Here is a 14437-nt window from a genome sequence, read left to right on the forward strand (position 1 = left end):
CTGCGTGCCAGGCGTGCCTCTACCTACCCTGCTCCTTGCTGTAAATCATCAGGAGGCAGAACTTGCGTGACAAGCCGCAGATAGCCCGCGTAGGCAGGGCCAGCAGTGATCCAAACCTCTCGCCATGAGGCTGGCTGAAGCACACAACCGGATCGGGAGCGCTGGGAGACCCCACGTACTCGCCCCACTTCAGACCTTTGATCCATGGCAGTGGGCTCTGCGGGACAGAAAGAGTGCAGTGCTGGAGAAAACTTGCATTCATCCGTTTCCTGTAATGCTTATGCTGTAGCCCAACACAACTGACTTTGTCTGAAAGAAAGGCGGCACAGTGGACACCAGGAGCGCATGCAAAATCCACTTCATCAAATAAATCCTTCTTACCGGACAGACAATCTCCTTGGCCTGCTCTCTGGTTTCTCTAAAGGCGAGCTGAACCAGGAGACCCATGGCGGCGGGCAGCTCGCCGTCCATCATGAGCTTGGGTCCGGCCCTGCTGATGTGGGAGGCGTTGAAAAGCTGCCTAGGAGTCTGTCCGTACGTCTTGATCATGGTTTCCAGCGCTCTTCTTTGTACCGGGTCTTCTACCGCCGAAACATCCATACCAAAATAGGTCTATGGAAGTTAACAGAAATCTAAGCACCAGTCCTTCAATTTCGGATTCAATGTGATGAGGCATTCTTACAGCTGGGTGGAAAACGTTGATAGCCTGGACAGCAGCTTTTCCTTTCTGCTTGAGTCCAAACACCAGATCGATCCACTGACACAGCGTCTGAGAAACCTGATCCGACTCCAGCGCCTGACGGTGAATCAGGATGAAGAGACGTGGGTCGTTCCGGGCCCAGGGAGGCAAATTCACATGGTTTACCCTCTCGCTGTTCTGACGAACCCCAAAATCAAAACCTGTTGAAGAAACCGGCAAAGATGTTTAGGAGAGAAGAATGTCAGCTTTTACTAAAAGTGAGCGTAAACATACTGACCCTCTCTGTTGACCAGGAACTCTGGGAGATAGAAGAACTCCGGGATAAGCTCCTTCACATCCGTCATGGACTCGTAGGACGAGAGCCGCCACGTGGTGTTCATGGAGTGAAACGTCCGGTCCGGGATATCAAAGCTCTGATCTGATTAGGACCAAAGACAATGTAATTACAAACTCGATTCAGTGATTGGACCGGCGCCCTTTCATGACCTTAGACACCAGCGCTTGCTGAATACATTTGCAGTCAAATAAAGACGTCTCTGATCATCACAAGAGAGATCGGATGAATAAAAAAGGTAATTACACGAGAAAGGAAAAGATGAGACGAAGGACGCGTATAAAAGACAAAATAACCTTTCGTGGCTGTAGTAGCACAGTTGCCATCGCTAAAAGCACCACTGGTGAGATTCCAGAGACAAGCTGCCATTAAAGAACCACCAACACTTACGGAGCTAGTTTAAACTACACATGCTACAAGATGCAAATCCTTGGTGATGAGGCTAAAAGCAGTGACTCACCTTGGTAGGCTAGGAACATCTTGGTAAAAGGAGGCATTCGGACCAAGAAGTGCAGCACGGTGCCGCTGTTGGAGTAATGAGAGCCGTAGTGGTAAGGCTGAACGGGAGGCATGGGGTCATCCTCCCGGATGCCTTTCCTGTACTCCTCTTCCAAATACTACACAAGGCAAACACACAGTGTTTTTATTTTAAGCCACATGCGCAAAAAACATGAGCATAAGGGTAGGTCTTACTCTGAAATTGTCCACATAGCGATCTTCTTTCTCTTTTGACTGGACGGCGATTGGCTTGCTCAAATTCCTGAATGGCAGAGACACAGTAGTAGGTCAGTCTTACTCGCAGAAATGTGTTTAATTTATTTGTTTAATGGGCATGTAGCAGTTAGAAATGACAGACCAGAAAGTGATAAAAGACTAAGTCATGTCATCAATTCTACATCTACTAAATTTAGAGCATTGGATGGCTGTATTGAAAACGGTTGTGAATAATTTAAGTCTTAAAATTACACGTCAGCTTTGATTTGCAAGTTTCATTTGCACATTTATTATTCATTTTAAGTTCTTGCTTTTATGTCTTATTTTTCACCTATTCTGAAGGTGCTGAAAAATGTTGGTCAACACCACCAAGAGAAGCAATTTCCTTTGCAGGAGCACTGCTGCACTGAATTCTAAACAACAATCAAAGCAGCAGAAGCTCAGGAGAGGTTTCTAAATCTTCTGTGACTACACATAGGGAATTGTAAACCAAACAAAAACAAAGGCTACCATTTTGCAAATATGTATTCATTTATTCACAAAGTTTAATCTCAGAACTTTGAGTTCATCATATCTTCTTTTATAACACATTTTAGATGTCTTGTGTTCAAACAACTATTTTAGTTTCATCTTTTTGTAAGTTAAGTTTTTCATGCACACATACACACACAAAATTTAATATCTACTGGAAATAAAAATGACATGTTTCTTTGGAATATTAAACTGCCGTGTTTAGTAACATAAAATCGGACAAGCCTGAAAAAAATCAAGTCTATGGGGTGACAAAAAGTCTTAGTTTAAACGTGTTAACAATAATTAGCAATAGCTCACTACAACAATATTTTGAATTCTCCCAACAATAATGGGGTTGTTTTTAATTTTTGACAATTAAATTGCAAAGTGCTGTTTTGTACATTTTTTACATGAAGAGCGGACATTTTATTGGAGCTACATAGTATGTTCGTGTAGAAATAGCAAGGATGCTACATACTGTTAATCAGAGGAAAAAAAAAAACTTAAGCAAAGCAAGCAAAAGATTACACTGACCTGTAGATGTTGGGGTCCTGTAGATCCAGCGTCTCACTGGTGTAGTCTCGCAGGATGAAAGGGAACACCGGGTACTGCATGAGGTCGTTGAAGGAGCGGCCGGCGTGCTTGTTGAGATGTGTGAGGTACTCAAAGTTGGAGATCTGCCCCGAGCCCCACAGCTGTGTGAGTGCCGTGATATTGCCGTGCTCCAGCAAGTTGGGCAAATCGGACGTCAGGATGTTGTGGTACACGTCGTCACGGAACTTTGGAGAGGAAAAATCCAAGGAGAAAAGTGACATCATGCATGATTAATGTTTGGCATACTGCTACTCTATTGGGTGTGGACTTTGCTGACTTTGGGCGAGAAACAGGCTTACAAACAGACATCATACAAACAACAATGTGATTTATGGAAAATGTATTCTTCACTTCAACTCACTTGCATCTTTGTGAGCTCTGACAAAGCCATGGCAGCTTGAGAGAACTCACACAAGTAAATCCAGCGTCTCAAAACTCTCAAGCAGACGTGCTAAGCACCAGTCCACTATGCTGCCCACTAATAAAATATTTAGTTCCTTTAGGACCACAATCTTGATATGGCTGCAAGGCCAATTTTACCCCTGAGTGGTTTAATCACTTTCCCTATTAAAGTATCCACCAATGGAGAAAGCACTTTGCAGTGTATGTAAATAGTCAAATAATGAAGTTAGAACTTGGTCAGGCTCAGCCTTGTACTTGCCCAACTGATTTGGTGGTGGTTTTTGCCATTGTAAAGTTTTTGTACTTATATACAAACTGATGGAAAGTGAATAGTTCTCATCGTACTTGCCAGGATAGTACACGCTGTGTTGGACTGTAACAAATTGACAACCTTTTACCTTGTTGTTGTCAAAAGCTAAGAGCAGTGTTCGTCCGTTGGTGAGGAATATCTCCACAGCGTTGTCTCTCAGCTGCCACCATCGCTTGTGCACTTCTTTGATCTCCTCATATGTCCAAGAGATAGACGGTGCTTCTGTCTCACCGTGAAGGCTCTGTTCAACAATGTTGATAAAGTTACTTCCAAAATATCCTTTGAAAGTATTTCCCCGCCCCCCTCCCCAATATTTCTATCTCTGAATTCATCTCTTCTACTTCTGCATTACATTCGAGTTGAACACGGACTGTCATTCTCTTATTTTTTAACTCCCAACACAAACATTGCTGACTCCACCTGGGCCGCATACACAGCCCTCGGGGCCTTACCTGGCCGTCGTGAGCGTCTGCGGCATTGTCCTCGACAAAGTACATTCCAGACTTCCCTGCAAGAAATCACAAGGCCGGTAAGAACGATGCAACGGGAGAATGGCAAACAATGACTAACTTCCCTCGTGTGTGAGCAGAGACCGCACGCATTCTTGAGCGCAGTTATCTCGGAACACTTTGTCTTACCTAGAAGCAGCTCTCCTGCTGTCTCTCTGGAGGGGGCCACGCTCATGCAGCGCCTGGTAAACCTGAGAGTAATAAAAAGCTATTTCTTATCAACACAGTTCCGAATAAAGCAGCGATGGAATGTCTCTGAGCAAAACAGCTTGATTACACTTTTTATTGTCCTCCTCAGATCATTCTGTTTTTGAGATCAGAGGAAGAAAAACATAGTGTACCTGATGGGTTCGCTAGTGGCTTTGTCTTTCACGGTGGATGAGAACGACGAGTGCGTCTTATCCTCAAACAGGAATGACAGTGCCGGCTTCACTGCGTCTACATGAGGCAAGTGGATCAGGATGAGATCCCAGACAAACGGGAGAAGAAGAAAAAAAAACTTCAGCACCACTTAAATGCATTTTCACCTTCAGGCTTACGTCTGTCTTTGAGCAAGTATTTGTTTGGGATGGTGAGGTAGCATCTTTGCAGTCGCCGCCGCTCACGGTTTGGCCCTTCAGTTGGGTCCAATTGCCAGGACGTAGGGTAGGATGTCTGGTCATACCAAACCGCACTGGAAGAGACCAAAAACAAATCATTGACACGCATACGTATATGAGATACGTCCCAAAAAATCCAGGACTGGTCTGACAAAAGATGTACTTGAAATCACAAAGTACGAGCCTATCCCAGCTAACTTGGTATGAACAAATGAATAGCACATATCTCCCAGCTCAAAGATGTAGTTGTGTGCCCACCGGTCATGCGTAAGCTGCTGCACCAACTCTTGCCAGTGGCGGCTGGCGCTCAGGTCTGTTTTGTAGAGGCCTCTGATGTGCTGGATGACTTTCTTTCTCTCCATACCTTGCCGTAAAGACACATTCTGCGTGATATCAGCCGCGATCTTGGAAATGTCTTTGGACTTTCCGTCGAGCCTCTGGATGAGACTGCAAAGGAAAGAAAAATACTCACACTTACATTACTAAAAGATTTGATTGTTTCAATATTGTGATTTGCACTCACTTCTTTTGGGTGTTGGTCATTTTCTTTTCCCATGCTCCCTTGCTTGTATTCTCCTCTGCTTCATACTTTAATTTTTCCTGTATGAAGTACATTATGAGTAAACAACTCTCAACTTGCATTCTTGGCATTAGCCAATTAAGACAAGGCAAGCATGCATGCCTGCTGCTGCTGCTGAAAGGCTTGCCTCTTTAATGGCCTTGAGGAGATCCTGCTTGTGTGGAACGTTGGGTGGGATGCAGCGGTGACCACAAAGCTTGAGCGAGGTCATGAATACGCCCACAGCATTCTGCTCATCTTTGGTCAGGTTGTCCTTATGGTCGTGCAGCATTTCATAAAGGTACAGTGACAACTTGGGTCCATGCTATGAGAGAGAGGTTAATTTGCATATGGGTCACGTGTTATGAAAAGAGGCATGCAGTTGACTCTTGATAAAGAGCAAGCAAATCTATCAGAAGGGTGGAGATACAGTGAAACCTGCGAATAATCCACCTCAATACGGTCTGTGACAGTGCCTGACATCCAATAATTGCCTTTTTAGCCATAATCAATCAAGAAAAGTGAATCAGTGTTTAAGACTGAAACTGTAGTCATGACAAAGAAAAAAAAATATTAACTCTCGAGGTAATATTCTAAAGTATAAAAATCACCAAACCTAAAATAAAGTACTCTCCTTTAGAAGACTCCTAGCAATACCTAAAAACAAAATGCATAATCGAGTGCTAACAAGACATGTGTTCACGAAGCTGTAGTGTCACCTTGTGGCTTTTTTAGGCATTGAGGAAATTTAACAAAAGCTTGTGATATAGTACTACAATTATCTAACCAGCCATTGATTATAATGTGCTGAAAAGCCTGGCCCTTTCCTACATCACAGCATGTTCCATTTCAGCTTTTCCCCCCTGCCATCAGTTCAAATGACTAAAATCTAAACATGAATTTCTGTGACTGGTTGATATTGAACTAAACGATGACCAAGAAGACACTTTCACGTACCTCTAGACCGGGGCTAAGGCTCTCTTTTAGGATATCCAAATGTCTTGGATCAAGAACAAATTCCAGTGCTTCTTTCCTGTCAGACAAGGAACGAGCAGGACTCAATGTGTGCACCAACAGGCGACCAATTTGGACCCGGAACGTGTCCCGACATGACCATAGGATTCTTCGCCATTGCTGATGCGGCGCTCCTCCTCGACCAGTACTGCCCTGAGAATGCAAATCCGACAACAACTTTCAATCCATTACGGCCATTGTAAAAAATCACAATCACAAAAAACGTGTTTTACAGCTTACCAGGCTTATTTTGATTCCGTCCATCATGAGTTTAAGAATGTCTTTCTGCAAACTCTTTTTGCTGGCAGGTGGCAATGTGAAAGGAATAGGTGAGTGAGGGGCAGAGGCAGAGGCAGAGGCAGAGCTGCTCTCTTCGTGAGAATTGTCTCCCAGTTCTGGTGTGAAAACTTGTTGGTCTGGGGAATCTGGAATGTTGAGCAGGTCAAACAAATCCTGACTGACATCTAAAATGAAAACAAGGAAGTGGATTAGACAAAGATAAAAATCAGATGGAAAAAGTTTAACCATACAGACAAATAGATATTTGTAACCCATAAAATAATTGCTAGCACTTGCATCCAAAATCCAAGCACTTAACGGTCCTTGAAAATATAACACCATCATTTAAGCATACCAATAAACACCACAGAAGTGCATGTATAATACAAAATATAGTTTCACCGTGATAAATGAGTCTGTTGACAGCAAGGACCACAAGCCTCTGCAGCCGCTGCACAAACTCCGTCTCGCTAGCACGGATGGGGTTCTCCTGGCTCATCCTCCTCTGCATCATCTGGTTGAGTTCATCGCTGGCCACGGAGCGCATCCGCATCAGTAAAGAGTCGGTCTGGGCTAAAGAGAAGCGACGCCGGCCTGCATGAAAATGTGAGAGCGCAAGTGAGAAAGTGCAAAGACTTGTAAAATGAATGGACACGTGGCTTTATTTAGGTGCAGAGAAAAAAAAAAAAAACGCATGTTAAAAATCACTGTGCACACAGGAAAGCGGGAAGTTTCAGTGATCAAAATACCATCTGGGCAGGAATGCTTGACACTGATTTAGTCAAGCATTCATTCATCAAAAACATGCACACACTAACAAAGCACCAGTAGCAAATGAAGGTACCGGGCAGATTAAAACCCCAAGTGAGTTGCAGAGAGAAGAGATTGAGCTCACTGCAACATTTGGAAACATGTCCTAAGTCTGGGACAATGTTCTCTGCTGTGGACCGGAGTCCCAGCTACCTGCATCACAGTGGAGCATGTAGGATGGAGCCCCAGTAGGGGAGGGGAGGGGGGAGTCCTGGGACAGGAAGCTGAAGGGAGAGGGCAAGGGGATCTGGCCGTAGGAGCAGTAGTGCTGCCTGGGGATGCGAGGGATAATGGAGTCTTTCAAGGCAATGGAACCTTCAAATTGGAATGAGGAGAGGATTGTTCAACCAAAAAAAACAGTTGAAAAAAGACGCTGTTGGGAGTTTGACCTAGATAATGATTAACAACAAATCCAAACAAAAACAAGAGGGGTCACTTTGCTAATGTGGCTCCAGTCTTCCGGACTCACCTGCAATACTCTTTCGTTTCTGGTAAATGGTGTGATGAGGCGAGCTCGGCGCATTATGGGGGCTGCTCAGCTTTTGAGGTGCCTGATTGGCTGTCGTTTTGATAAACTCGATAGCCGACTGAAGGACACGAAACTGCAAAGCAACTGCCATCTCTAGAAGTGAGCAGGGGTAAAAAAAAACAAGTCAGCACTGCTATGCACAGATGAGCAACAATTATGGAATTTCAGCTCAACATAAACAGTTCAATGCTTTTAAAAAGCTCCAGGATCCACAGATTGTTTAATAAATTAGACAACATAAAAAAAAAAGAATGGAATCATTAAGTGGAAATAAAAACTATTACAAATGGACGAATGACCTTCCGTTTGCTCGGTAGTTGTAGGTAATGAGCTCTGTGTTGTTGTGCAGCAGAGTGCGACGGCTCGATGCAATATGTGAATAGTACGCTGAACGCTGATAAATTTCGCATGTGCTTTGCATTTCAAGAATCCAATCCTTACCCTGTGTTCGCCGCATCTTGCTGGTCTGCATGAAACCGAGCAAGGTAATGAGGTCTTCAATGATGCGGAAGTACTGGGACCCTGAAGAGCTGCAGGAGTGGATGGTTACAGCAACTAACAGCTGCTGGATGTCGCAAACCAGGAGCTTGTAATCATTCAGGGGAATGCTGCAAGAAAAATATCAATTCTACGATAGGATCTAGCTATTTCGATAAGATATTATTCATCATTCTAGCTGGCCTACCAGGTCTCCATGCCATTGAGGGTGGAGAGGGTGTTGAAGAGCACGTAGAGCAGCCCGTGATCGAGCAGGATGTCTGCCAGCTTGGGGCAGGCGTTGAGGAGCTGCAGCAGCATGCAGAGGATGTTGTGCACTAAAGAGTTCTCGCACAGGGAGTTCTCAATAAGACCCAAGACTGGGATGATGCAACGCTTTGTGAAAGGTGAGATTGTTTCCATTTCCTCCAGATCCAGACTAGACAGTTATGGAGTAAAAATGGATTAGTTTAAACAGCAGATGTTTTTTTCATGTAGGCCATTAGTACATTAAAGACTTGCAGATAAACATACTCTTCCTCCAGGCCCACAGGCCGTCCAAAGAGCATCTCAAGGAAGCACTCGATGAGCCCCTGGCTGCCCTGGTGGATGTACAGCTGGTTGGCCAACAGGGAGAAACCGTGATTTTTCAGGAATTTCTCCTTCTGCTCCTTGTTGGCTCTGCCAAAGTATGCATCCAGCAGCTAGGAAAAAGAAGTGGCATACCATGAGGAAGGAGTCTTTAATAATCAAATCAAACACAAAGAAATCATAGGTCGGAAAACAGGGCTGACCTTCATAACCCCTTGCTGGATGAGGGGTGATGAGTGGTTGACCAGGACAGTTAGGGCCTCAGGCTGGATCAGTTTGTCCATAACCTCCTCAAGCATGAGGTCCGGCAACAGTAGTAGGACACCCTTCAGAAGGTCATAGAGGCCACAGCAGATGAGAACCAAGCAGTCCTCCGTACTGGACCTGCAACACAGATTGTGATTCAGTGCCCTAGTTTGGATTCTCAAGCGCGAGCGTTTACGGATGAGCTACTGCTGCTCCAAGTCAAAGGAAAAAAGCTTTCCACATACCGGTCATTGGAATCAGTTTTGCTGTGTGCCCTCTCACATCCGGGAGAGTAGGTGTAACTTTCCCAGTCTTCAGGTACAGAGCTTCGATCGGCTGCACTGGGCCAGCGACTGACTGCCAATGAGCCATTCGGAGCCGGAAAAGCCAATCCCAGACTGGCCAGGTTGCTGTGACTCCTCTGGAAGGATTGGATACCTTTTAAGCTGTCAGGGCGTCGAGGCGCCTCATCACTGGCCCAGTCAAACCTGTCCTCGGACTCCACCACGCCTACACTCCCTTCTGCCAAGCTGTCCACCTCCGTAGCCTCGTCCCGCTCCTCCTCCACGCTGATAGATGGGGTGCGTCGAGATCCTTCATTACCAATGTCCCTTGAGTCACAAATCGTCTTGGCGGATTCACAACTGCTGAGGAGCTGCTCGTCACTACCTCCCTTCTTGAGCGTTTCGGTACTGCCCAGAGCATGCTGGGCGGTCAGCGACGCCCGCTCGATGTCGCGAGTCTCATTCACGCCGCTGTGAGTGAGGCGGGGTGTCAATAAAGGGGATGAATAAGGCGACGGTGCAAGGCTGGGTGGGCGTAAGGATTGATCATCACCCCCGTGCTCAGGCGATGGACCAAGGAGATGGCCTAAAAAATAAACGACATATTGAGTACTGTGTAACTCGCTTCTACTTTGCAGCAATAAATGACAATAGTGTGGAGTTGCTCAATTAATAGTACTGGCCCATGAACACTATATGGAGAAATATTCTGACATCACTGGCTCTATTGAGCAAAGAGGTTTAGAAGCCACAAATATCACATGACCAGATAAGAGAGAAAAAAAAACTGCCAATGTAGTAAGTAACGTTTTTAGAAGATAGCATTATTAATGTTTCCAAAGAGGAAATTGAGGCCATGTGCACTTTTTTGCCTCAGATGGCCTTCACTGTCATCTGGTAGCAGGACAAAATTCTCAGCTGTGTCCTCCAAAGCTGAATCATTCCTTTGAATAAACTTCTCAATAGGTTAATGGGAACGTGGCATTTCCTTTTAAGACACAATGAGTAACTTTTTTAACACGCTATGTCTCCATGCTTGTGAGCTCTAATTGTGTGTATAGTCTCCACACAAATTTGCCAAGACAAATGACCCCCTGGAGCATTTTAAAGGAGCAACTGAAACAGGCTTACCTTCATGGGGAGTATCGGTAAAGACAATTGGGGAAAGAGACACCACTGAACTGCTGGCGGACTTCCCTCCACTGTTGGAGTGTCGCAGGTACATAATAGACTGCAACTTGTCATGATGCAGCTTCCCATCTGACAAATGATATTAAAAGAGCTCAATGAATACAAGTCACGTATGTTTGTAGTTAGTACATTCCCGTGCTGACTCTTCACCTATGTGCAGTGAGAAGTAGAAGCTGGATGGAGTGTGGCAAACGTAGGTGTTAGTAGGTGGGTGAACTGCCAGCAGGAAATTATAGATAAGTTTTAGCAAGTCCAGATCAGGTGGTGATCCTAGCACTTCCTGGATTATTTTGACAAAAGACAAACAAACTTCCTGCGGGATGGCAGTCAGGTGCTCGTCCCGATGCTCCTGAAGACAAATAGCAGCATAAGTTACGATTGCTCAGATACAATTAATGGCGCTATAATGACTATTTTTTGCTTGAAACACCTGTAACACTTGGCAAGTTAGCAAGAAACGGTCCACCACTTCAGCTTTCAGGAACTGACGGATGTTTAAGACCTGGTAAGGATGATGCACCCTGATCAGGATTTCCAAAGCAGCCAGAAGTGTCTCCCACACACCACACTGAAAAAAAAAAACAGATACTATTTACTAACTTGTGGTGTTGTACCTGCTGCAAACTGCAATTGAGACATTTATATTTGCGTTCACCTCTGCTTTTGCCCAGATTTTCCAGTCCAACAAGATGTCCGAGAGCAGTCTGATGTCCTGCACCACAGCAATGGACTCCGTGTCCAATCGGAACTGCCCGTCATCCGCCAGGATTAAGACAGGTCTGCTACAACAGCCATCCAACAAAGTCTAGAGAAAACATTAAGTGGCCGTCAAATTAAACAGCACAGTGTTTCTGACTCAAATGAGAACAAATGTTTCAACCTTTAAATGCAGACTGGGAGGGAAAAAACATCTTGACAGTTAAATAAAGAGCCCTTAATGCGCATAATCAGTGTATAATCTGGAAATCAAATGCTTACTTTCAGCATATGATATCCAACGATACATTTGGACTTGATGAGAACTTGGTGTATCATAGAGTAGCCATGGTAATAGTCCATTTCATGGATGCGATGCTGGTTGAATTTGGTCAGAGACAAGAGTATCTGCAAGGCCAAAGCCTGGGTCATCTCACAGTCACTCAACTCCACCGTCTAAGGAACAAAGTTCAATCTGTGGTTAGAATTCGTCTTCAGGAGAAAAGATGCACGCATGTTGGCTCACAAATAAATGTTAGGATAAGTAGCCAGTCTGACTAACACATTTCACAGTATAAAAGTTTGGTGTTCAAACATGGCTTCTCGAGTGTATTTATCTTTAAATTAACAGTTGCATTGTATAGCCTGCAAAATTAAAGATGCATGTGTGTTCAAAGTATTGACTAGTGCTGTAACATATATATTTTTTTTTTGTAATTTCACGTGTGGCTTCTCTGACCTGTGCAAAGAGGAAGACAATATTTCCCGTCCCTCCGATCTTATGCAGGACACTTTGCAGGCCTTGGGTTTCAGTTGGCAGCAGAGTTTTGAGAGCGCTTGGCTCCAAGGAAACACTTTGGACTTCTCTGGAGCTGAAGGGCCGCTGGGTAACCAGCGTCTTGGCTTGTCCCTTCAGTCTAATTACGGGTTCATAGATAGTATAGACCCTCGGACTGCTGGGAGCATACACAACTGCCAGGCTCTCCTGTGATAAAACAGATTCATAACAACTGGGACTTTATTTGACCTATTGAGACAGAATCGTGAGTGGACTGAGCCCAGCTAACCCTCGTCATTTCTAGGACTCATGTTGGCTTGTTGGAAAGAAGAAAGCTTGCCAGTTATTCCACTCCGGCTTCAGGTCTTTTCCTTTTCCAATCACCAAAGGTATTAACCTCAACTTCATTAGCAATTACTACAAGGGGACTGTTTTTGTTCTCAATGAATTAGCTGAGGTTTTACAATATCTTTTTCCATTGAGGAAAAGTGACTCCCTGCAGTGTGTCGGTAATGACGAATAATTGTTAAGGCGCAATCCACACAAAGAGACCGCTTGCTTTGTGTGTTATTCTTCACAGTTGTGGTTCAAGACTTACCACTAAGGCTGTTGTGTCCACATCCTTGCTTTTCATCAGAAGTTCTCGTACACTGTCACACTTGAGTGCTTCCTGAGTGACAAACTTGGAGAACGACCCTGTAGGTCTGCCATAGTTGCAGGGCATGATTGAGGTGAGGTCAGGCCCACTGGTGTACAGGAAGAAGGCCTCCTCAGGCCCTACTCTGGCCCCTGGAAAAGGGGAGAAATAAAATTTCTGAATTTCAGAGACGCAAAAATCCGACTGTGACTCAACATAAGGAAGAAGTAGAAGCCCTTTCAGAGAAATGTGACATAGTTAGCTATCTTATTTTTGAGTGTGTCACTGTATACAAACAATGAGTTGCAGAGACTCAAATTGTGTCTCAAAGTTAGTGGGGTGAGACAAATGAATAAAATAAAAGTCCTACCATTGAAGAGGAGAACAGTTCCCATGCTCCAGTTTAAATGCTGTTTTGTAAGCTCCTCAGATGATGGGATACAGTGGCCCAACATACAGAAGGTCTTGTTGCTGTCAGAGGATAAACTGCTTTTTCGGGGTAAGGTGTAGTCCAAGAAAACTTCACATTTCCTGAAACAGAGAGGAGGCTTACGGTTTGGTTACCAAGGATTTCTCATACGTTTACTGAAACATATTTGTACTTACATGATGCCACAGACCCAGACAACCACACGGCCATGGATGTTCTTCTTGCCCTCGGGCTGCTGGGTGTAAGTGAGGCCGAGGTGCTGCCATTGGCCGGGCTGGAGGAGCCCCTCGACAGAGTCTGCCTGCGCCAACAGCCCCGCTTTTATCTCGTCATTTGGGTCTATACAAACCCTGTGGGAGCAGTGTACTCAAATATAAAACTTTACTAAGCCTGTGCCTCATAGGAACGCCGGCGTATTAGAACACTCACCTGAATGTGAGTGAGCCAGTGAAGAAGTCCGCCCACACTTGAAGCATGAGTGCTTTGGAGCCCATGGATAGAATATGAATGAGGCCTTCTTCTGCTCCTCTTTTTGTAGCCTGAGGCGAGCCATGGTGCGCCTCAGCGGCAGGAGGATTCCTCCTTTCTGGAAAAAGAGAAAAAGAAATATACTGAAATGTACAGACTGGGTATCAATGACTTTTACTCATGTGTTTCTCACCCTTGTCGATGTTTGCTGCTCTTTCCTCTTGCTCGGCCACCCTAAGCCACATGGAGGCGCTGAAGCCACTGGCCATGTGAGGCCAACAGTTCTGCCCCACTAGGGGCAAGTGGAAAGGAGCAGTGTGCCAGGGAGAGGAACGCAGGTGACTCGGTCTGATCTCGCTGTCTCCCTCCCAACGACCAGGAGATAGTTTGCCCTTCCAGAGGAGAGCGACACTTTTCCCTCCAGCAGCGCCATTTGGTCTGGAGCTAGGTGACACTCCTCCAGGTGTTGAGGCCCCGAGGATTATTGGAAAGTCCAGCAGATGAAGAGGCTCTATGTTCACATTGGCTTCAACAATTTGTAAGATGCCTTGGAGTAAAATCTCCTGGGAAGACACACAATAATAAGAATAACAAATGCTCGCCGCCCTTTTGTTTGACTTTGAGTACAGTATGTCATTTTCAGCTATAACAAAGAGTAAGCTAAAATAATCAAACGTGTAAATGCAAATTAACTAAGATGAAATGTTTGGACCTCAAGAGCTTTTAACCACACATTTTTTTGTTACCACTGTAGCTTTGCAGCTCATGTAGCA

At 44.9% G+C, this 14437-nt stretch overlaps 1 protein-coding gene across 2 annotated transcripts in view; it reads right to left on the reverse strand.

Annotated features, from left to right (window-relative positions):
• lyst (lysosomal trafficking regulator) overlaps nucleotides 1-14437 on the reverse strand; it is a 36285-nt gene that overhangs the window by 3433 nt on the left and 18415 nt on the right. For both annotated transcript variants that reach the window (XM_049735070.1, XM_049735069.1), the window contains exons 13-47: nucleotides 13858-14227; nucleotides 13626-13782; nucleotides 13373-13546; nucleotides 13137-13297; nucleotides 12728-12918; nucleotides 12091-12336; nucleotides 11634-11807; nucleotides 11311-11460; nucleotides 11086-11223; nucleotides 10806-11004; nucleotides 10596-10724; nucleotides 9426-10050; nucleotides 9138-9318; nucleotides 8878-9047; nucleotides 8552-8782; nucleotides 8308-8474; nucleotides 7807-7959; nucleotides 6930-7121; nucleotides 6489-6712; nucleotides 6192-6401; nucleotides 5383-5559; nucleotides 5199-5275; nucleotides 4934-5122; nucleotides 4604-4749; nucleotides 4418-4514; nucleotides 4206-4267; nucleotides 4020-4075; nucleotides 3656-3808; nucleotides 2796-3040; nucleotides 1728-1794; nucleotides 1495-1651; nucleotides 978-1118; nucleotides 683-900; nucleotides 382-612; nucleotides 28-217 (exon numbers count right to left, since the gene is read on the reverse strand). In XM_049735070.1, the coding sequence (XP_049591027.1) occupies nucleotides 28-217; nucleotides 382-612; nucleotides 683-900; nucleotides 978-1118; nucleotides 1495-1651; nucleotides 1728-1794; nucleotides 2796-3040; nucleotides 3656-3808; nucleotides 4020-4075; nucleotides 4206-4267; nucleotides 4418-4514; nucleotides 4604-4749; nucleotides 4934-5122; nucleotides 5199-5275; nucleotides 5383-5559; nucleotides 6192-6401; nucleotides 6489-6712; nucleotides 6930-7121; nucleotides 7807-7959; nucleotides 8308-8474; nucleotides 8552-8782; nucleotides 8878-9047; nucleotides 9138-9318; nucleotides 9426-10050; nucleotides 10596-10724; nucleotides 10806-11004; nucleotides 11086-11223; nucleotides 11311-11460; nucleotides 11634-11807; nucleotides 12091-12336; nucleotides 12728-12918; nucleotides 13137-13297; nucleotides 13373-13546; nucleotides 13626-13782; nucleotides 13858-14227 (6448 nt within the window). The remainder of the gene's footprint in view (nucleotides 1-27; nucleotides 218-381; nucleotides 613-682; nucleotides 901-977; nucleotides 1119-1494; nucleotides 1652-1727; nucleotides 1795-2795; nucleotides 3041-3655; nucleotides 3809-4019; nucleotides 4076-4205; nucleotides 4268-4417; nucleotides 4515-4603; nucleotides 4750-4933; nucleotides 5123-5198; nucleotides 5276-5382; nucleotides 5560-6191; nucleotides 6402-6488; nucleotides 6713-6929; nucleotides 7122-7806; nucleotides 7960-8307; nucleotides 8475-8551; nucleotides 8783-8877; nucleotides 9048-9137; nucleotides 9319-9425; nucleotides 10051-10595; nucleotides 10725-10805; nucleotides 11005-11085; nucleotides 11224-11310; nucleotides 11461-11633; nucleotides 11808-12090; nucleotides 12337-12727; nucleotides 12919-13136; nucleotides 13298-13372; nucleotides 13547-13625; nucleotides 13783-13857; nucleotides 14228-14437) is intronic.

The sequence above is a fragment of the Syngnathus scovelli genome, chromosome 12 (assembly GCF_024217435.2).
Source record: "Syngnathus scovelli strain Florida chromosome 12, RoL_Ssco_1.2, whole genome shotgun sequence".
Lineage (NCBI taxonomy): Eukaryota > Metazoa > Chordata > Actinopteri > Syngnathiformes > Syngnathidae > Syngnathus > Syngnathus scovelli.